Source organism: Gekko japonicus, unplaced genomic scaffold (genome assembly GCF_001447785.1).
Source record: "Gekko japonicus isolate JY-2015 unplaced genomic scaffold, Gekko_japonicus_V1.1 scaffold18, whole genome shotgun sequence".
In the NCBI taxonomy this organism is placed as follows: domain Eukaryota; kingdom Metazoa; phylum Chordata; class Lepidosauria; order Squamata; family Gekkonidae; genus Gekko; species Gekko japonicus.
Genome location: NW_015170275.1, coordinates 1,542,634 through 1,549,835, shown reverse-complemented (window position 1 = coordinate 1,549,835; position 7,202 = coordinate 1,542,634). Strand labels below are relative to the sequence as shown.

Below are 7,202 nucleotides of genomic sequence, written 5' to 3'. Positions count from 1 at the left end.
ATATATCTGCTCACAGGTGCCATTCTTTATCAGCTGTGTGAAGAACACTGAATGTGACAATAACAAAACTACATGAACTCTAGCAACCAAGTAATCCGAACCGATGCATGAGTATTTTGCATGTAGAAGTTTCTTCCTAAGCCTAGTAATTAGCAGCTCAGTCATGATAGTGCATATTCTTTTTTAGTCTAATAAAGGTATTCTCATTCTTATAAACTGCCTTCTCCTTTGCAAAATGAACAGAATGTTTTGACAGAAACCTCCTTTTAAAAGAGATTGTTGAAAGGTTATTGAAAACCTACTTTAATATGTCTTCTCCTAGTGGTTTTGCCAATAAACTCCTTTCTACATGATAGTCACTTTCCCAAGGCTTCTCCTTGACACTCCAGTAACAAAGAACCATGCAGCCTAACAACACACGTGGTACAGCCCATAGTCCTCATGATGAATCTGGTGGCTCATCAGTTGTCTCTACACTCCATGGCCCTGATTAGCTGCAGCTCTCAGCAGAAGCCAGCTCAGAAGTACCAGGGCAGCTGGGTACCAATGAAGCGGTGCCACTGGAGATGCATGGCAATGCTTAGGCAAGCTGTTATGAGGTGCAGGTACCTGCAACAGTTGCCAAACCAACTATGCAGGAGATTCTTGGTGTCTGCAGGCCAAAGGCCACCCAGCAACTGTTAGAACTGCTTGGAACTAGTCAACACACTTGCAACTGCTCCTCACTAGGACAGAGAGCGTGTGTGACAGAACTGCAGACCAAAAGGTGGTTATACTCGCAAGAGTCAGAGCAAGTATAGGTGAGCAACTGGGGTAGGAAACTCCTGTGTCTAACATGTTCTTGAGCATGCCCAAGAGGTCCTGCTGACCTCAAAGATGTCCATGGTATCTAGTTCCTCTTCTCTCTCCTCACTCCTTTATAACACCTCTCTTTCTCTTACTGTCAGGGAGCTAAACTGATAGCCTCACCACCTAACTCTTGTCATAGTGCCATCCTTTCCCACCTCCCAAGAGGCCTTCAGGCCCAACACCACCATTGCCTCAAGCAATGGTATCATATCTAGTTTGTGTTTCACCACTGGGTGGCACTGATTACCAGAGCTACAAAGGCATACATCCAGCCATTGCTTTTGGTTCTACCCCACTGCCTGGTGATGGCATCACTACATGCATTGGATGTCTCTTCATTCCCTTTCCATCTTTTTACTGCCTTGCCATTTCCCACCAGCACATCTGCAGGTAAGTCTGGAAGATACCCACATAGCAATCATTGGCGATGCCTAGCTTGTGTCAAATCCAGACTCCTGATACGCTTGTGGTTTACTAGGCCTGAGATATAGCAATAAAATGCTGTAGGGTAATGCCCAATTCTTTGAAGCGTTACTGAAAAATAATTACAAAAGCTTTTTAAACTGTGTGGTTGAGACTGTGATTAGAGTTTAACCGTACAGAGTAAACTGGAAGTTTCTTCCAATGGTGTAATAATTAAGAGAAATGTAATATGACTGCCACTCAAAGGTTGTGATTATAACCATACTTACTTGGAAGTAAGTGCCACTGATATCAGTGAGGCTTAATTCCATGTACATGCGTTTAGATTATAATTTACTCTCTGCAAAGGGAAGGGTGGATTGAAGAAGAGCTTTTCTAAAAATACATAGTTTGAACAATGTTAATTCATACTAAACCCAAGCTTATTGTCAGGTAAACAGCCCAGTGCTAAACAGGCTTCCTTCAAAATAAGTCCAGCTGAGTCTTAGCAAGTACGCATAACATCATATACTAACAAGAAATAAGGCCACCCTTGCTTTTCTCCTTACATTCCTATCAAAAGAAACGTGTTATGACAAGGATCTCTAATGATATTTCCAGAGGTCATTTCGGGGGGGATCGCAGTTCCCCCGGGTGAGGTGTGGGGGGCGGGGCACATGATGAAGCCCCGCCCCCTGCTTCCGGCCGCCCCGCTTCCGGCCCTCATTCAGCCAGGAGGAGGCAGGAGAAGAGGGAGGGTAAGTTGCTTCCTCCCCGCCTCTCCCCAACCCTGCCTGCCTGGGGCCAGGGAGGGCCTTGGCGGGGCTTCCTTGCACTCCCGCCGGCCTTGCAGGTCCACTGCCGGGCCCCTGATGTCAGGGGGTGTGGCATATGCTAATGAGTTATGCTAATGAGTTCCCCTAGCTCTTTTTCTACGAAATGACCCCTGGATATTTCAGTTCAAAAGTAGCAGCGTTTCTCTCTTCAACTGCACTGATGAGTCATATTGAAGAGATAGCTATATAAAGCACATACAGTGTCAAATTTATCATCCCTTGCTCCTATGCAGGAAACATAGTTCCAGTCTGGTATTGCTTTGTTCCTATAGATTTGGTGTTTGTTGACTTGTAATGATAATGTGTAAAGTTAGTAGAATGTATTATATGTATTGTTTATAAAATGTTGAATAAATTAAACATTTTTTAAAAATCTTAACCAAAAATTATTGTTGGCAGTCTTCCCAATAATCAGCATTCCAAACCAGGGTTTGGACAACAAACAACAAACTATGGTTTGCTGCAAATCTTTCATTAGATTACTGAAAGTGATAGAAGAGGAGGGGGGGGAACAGGCAAACTAAAGATTCTTCAGACTTGTTCATGTAATCACCAACCTCATAATTTACCTGTTGACAAGGTGTTTTTTAAAAATTCTATTTATTCTAATATGTCAATCTGTTGAATGCAAATAGAAACAGAATGGGATTTGCCATTCTACTAAGTGCTCTCTGTGTGCTTGGAGACGGCCCGGGCAGGGAGCCGCTGCCGGGGTGTCCCCTTGCCATGCCACCCCCAGGGTCTGAGGAGCGGGTAGAAAGTGGGGGGCAGGGGAGAGGCCCCGGGGGGAGGCCCCCTATCTTTCTAGAGCTCGTTGTATTGTTGCTGCAACGGGCCTTGCTCCTAGTGTGAAATGTGCAGGGACAGAATAGCAATGCATTAGACAGGGATAGTGGGTAATATCAGATTCCTTGGCAGCTACACAGGTGTTGGTCTTGGCTATATAAATAATGCCCAGGGTATTGCTACTATCGTTATCTCCCCTATTATTTCAGTTCCAAGTTTGGTAACTAGTCCCCTACCTTTCCTCCTGTGACTTGGCTACAACGATCCATACAATGGTCACTTCCAGGTTAGACTATTGTAACTCACTTTATGTGGTGCTACCCTGATCCGGAAGTTGCAGCTAGTGGAAAATGCGGCAGTGTACCTGCTGAATGTGATGTCTCTGCAGGCGCACATTCGGCTGGTGCTGTGCCAGCTGCACTGGCTGCTGATAAAATTCCAGATCCGTTTCAAAATGTTGGTTTTAACCTTTAAAGCCCTATGCGGCCAGGGACCAACATATCTATGGGACCGCCTCTCCCCATATGTGCCCCGAAGAACTCTATGCTCTGCAGACCACCATCTCCTGGAAATCTCCACCCCAAAAGACATCTGCCTCACCTCGACCAGGGCCAGGGGATTCTTGGCCCTGGCCCCAGCCTGATGGAATGAGCTCCCAATGGAGTTCAGGGTCCTGTGGGATCTCTTACAATTCTGCAGAGCCTGTAAAAAATTCCACCAGCACTTTGGTTGAGGTGGTGGACGTCCAACTAATCTGGCCCCTCCTGCTTAAGCAGCCCTCTGTGTCCAACAGCGACAGTTCTACCAGTCTGAGAACCTGGACCTTTCACACTTCTAATGATTCGGACACCACAAGTTTTTGAAATTGCCATCTTGTGATTCAGTCGGACTTTTGAAATAGTTGTCTTTAGGGTTTTAAATTGTTTTATTTTTTGTCTAGTATCTTGTATGTTGTAACCCACCCTGAGCCTGCTTGGGGGTAGGGTGGGATAAAAATAAAATCAAACAAACAAAAAAAATTCTACTTTGCTTAAATATACCTGCACTTGTTAATGGCCCATGTAAGAAACAGTTCAGATAAACTAGATTTCAGATCATGACCATGATTTTCACATTTCCAATAACCAGCAGTCTGATACTAAACACAGTTTTATTTGGAAGTACCAATGAGTTAAATGGGATTTGGGCCCTTGGTAAATTGGCTTAGAATATTTACATGATCAGAACACGACCATGCTTGTTTTCAAAGGGGTGTATTTCCATACCTGTTTTAACAGACAAGTGCTGAGATACTTTACATTCCTTTGGCATTGTCTGGGCTGATGCACTAATTTTTAGACCTTAATTAAAACAAGAAATGAGAAGTTATTTGGTATTGATTATAGATATGAATAAGTACAGAGATCCTACAAAGCACTGTGTTATAAGTGTACTTATAAAAAGAATATACATTCTAAAAAGATCACAAAATATATTACAATATACAGAAAATTAATTCTTCAGAAATGCCCATTTGAAGCCCTAGTAATGAATCCGTTGTTACCAAAAAGAACCATGAATGTATAGATGCTAAAGATGTCAAGAGTCATACTTGAATAATCATAAGTGTAAATAATCAACATGATTTTGGACTACAGCGTGTCTTCAGTGAGAACTTTAGCTATTCATGCGCCAGCACCTTGGAAAAGAACTACTTTGCCAATGGTCTAAGGGCCCATCAGGTTAGCTTCTAGGAATAATCACTATGGCTGTATAATTTATTCTAAAGGTGCTTATCAAGGAGTCTTGCTAAGCTAAAGAGTAGTTGTAAAACAGCTATGAATGGTAGATTTGACACTTGGAATTCAGCCCCCTCTCCCAGGGGGGTACAGCTACATATCTGGGATTAGTACCTAAGGCATATTTAACCCTGTGACATCTCCTTTAGTACAGTTTACAACATGTAGTGGCTTCTCTTAATCCTGCCTCCTTCATGGTTTTGCTTGAGCCATAAAACAAATAAGGAACAAAAGAGCATCAAAACTGTAGCATAAGACATGTTTTAGCAGTTATATTGACTAGGCAATATAATTATATTGCTAGGCAACCCCCTACAACACCATCAAAGCAACCTGCCTTGGCTGCAATGTTTTATACAAAATTTGCCAATGGGCTAAGGGCCCCTCAGGTGAATGTGGTTTCTCCCAGTGCTCAGGAAATGGTCACTGACATACCAGCAAATCCCATGGAACAGTAAACACAAGGCAGGAGGCCTCTGCAATGTATTATGTAGTTGCCTACAACTCCAAAATGGTGGTCTAAATCTCACAATGCAGTCTCATGAGATCCAGCATTTTAGGAAGCCATGAAATTGAGGGAGGGGGAAAGAGTTTGCTGGGGCTATGAGAAGAAGGAAGAGAGGCATGAAAGGGAAAATGTCAGCCAGGGGAAGAACAAACTGAAAAGGTATGTAAATAGGAAGTAAGCAGAGAGTGCCAGAACAAATAGAGAGGAGAAAACAGGATTTCCTCACAGGTCCCCTTCCTTTAAGTAATTATTTTTCTCCCAATTGGGATATGAGTGACAGGTAGGAGCATCTGCAGCTACAGAAAGGCTTGACCCCTCCAATGTTCCCTCTATGCTGTGAAGTCTTGTGAGCAAAAATTCTACTTTGTGAGCTACTGGCATTAAAGTTTTGAGCAAGCAATTTGGCTACTGCATAAATTAGTTTGCTCTGGAGCCATCCTTCCTGAGCTGAGAAAAAGATGTGTGAGTTGGAGGCTAAAAAACTGTGAGCTAGCTCTCTCTAACTCAGCTTAGAGGGAACACTGGACACCTCCCTCCTATCAATCATACACTATAAAGATTCCCCAACAGACACTCCTGGATTCATGTTACCAGGCAGACAAGTATGAAGGGATGTTTGGAAATATACCATACCGTTCTACTCCAAGTATACAAATGCGTGTTGACATTGGCCGAAATTCTGCTCTACAGAAGAAATGAAATGTGATTCCCACTTGCAAACACTGGTCCGTTAAAACTTGTATCTGAATGACCAAAGTTATACATATACCCAGACACAGAGTTATGGTACCCATCAATTTTGTTCTTCTGTCTGCATCTAGTGAGAAGTCTCCTCATTTGTTTTGCCTACTCAAACTGATACTGCTGCATGACTGACTCAGACAATATTGATTTTCTCAGCCAAAGGGAATTGTATAAAATATCGCTTATGACTTGAAACCAAATTAATTAAGAGACAACAGCTTGGTATTGTACCTTGTTTGTCATCATTAATTGCATCCTGTGTCAGGGCAATTTTATCAGGTGCATCTTCAAGAGACGTCTCCTTCACACAAAGAGAAGAGCAGTAGTTTGTGAAGACATAGAAACCAATAAAACAAACAGATGTATGTGAAGACGTTTTGCGTTTACAGGCTGACAGAAATGGAGACCTAAGCTCTCCCTTGCAAAGCATACAAGCAAATAAAGTGGATTCTGAAAAGTAAAATGGTATCAGTCTGGATCCAACACTAGGAGTACAACATCCTGACCTCAAAGAATGAATAAAGTAAACAGACTTGCTGAGAAATCTCTTTATATATGAGGTCTTGCAGTCTAGAATTTAGGAAAAACTGTCAAAAATGGTGGGGAACTACCACAGGAAAGAGATACAGTCTCTATGGCAATCTTCATTGACAGACCGTCTGCTCTATGCAATTGTTTGCATGCTAGTGGTACAGTAAAGAGAGGTCAGCCTTTGACATAATCATAGATTTAAAACTTTTTTCAAATTCGTTCAGGCATGGGGTAGGCAACTGCATTGCTCATATGATTCGTGCAACTCAGGGATTATTTGATATTTGAAAAAAATGTTTTAAAAAATCAAGAACTATTAAAACGGTTTCATTTGGGGTTGCACCCCCAGCAGTTTGTAATAGGCAATTTGACTGTCCTTGAAACAGCACAGCATTCTGAAACCTCTAAGCCTGAGCAGTTGACTGCATTCAAAATAGCATGCGTGTCTGGATAGCTACTCGTACTGAGTTGCTTAGTTTACGTATGTTCCACAGTCAAAGGTGGATTATAGTTCAGTTAAAATCAATCACAGCTTATTTTATGCATGGTGTTGCCTTTTGCATCTTTCGGGTTGGTGGGCAGAATGCCAAGCTCGGTGGAGAAGGAACGTATTCCCCCACAGTCCTGATTGTGTGACATATATTTGAATGAGAATCAATTGCTCACTCCTCCTTCACACCTTCTCAGTTGTTACACATCATTTAAACTATACTGTGGTTACATTTAGATTAGATTACTGCAATTTACTCTACATAGGGCTGTTCTGAA

At 42.4% G+C, this 7,202-nt stretch overlaps 1 protein-coding gene across 1 annotated transcript in view; it reads right to left on the bottom strand.

Annotated features, from left to right (window-relative positions):
* Window positions 1-7,202, bottom strand: part of REPS2 (RALBP1 associated Eps domain containing 2) — a 127,874-nt gene that overhangs the window by 52,882 nt on the left and 67,790 nt on the right. The window contains exons 11-12 of the mRNA XM_015417585.1: window positions 6,135-6,204; window positions 4,139-4,213 (exon numbers count right to left, since the gene is read on the bottom strand). Of these exons, the coding sequence (XP_015273071.1) occupies window positions 4,139-4,213; window positions 6,135-6,204 (145 nt within the window). The remainder of the gene's footprint in view (window positions 1-4,138; window positions 4,214-6,134; window positions 6,205-7,202) is intronic.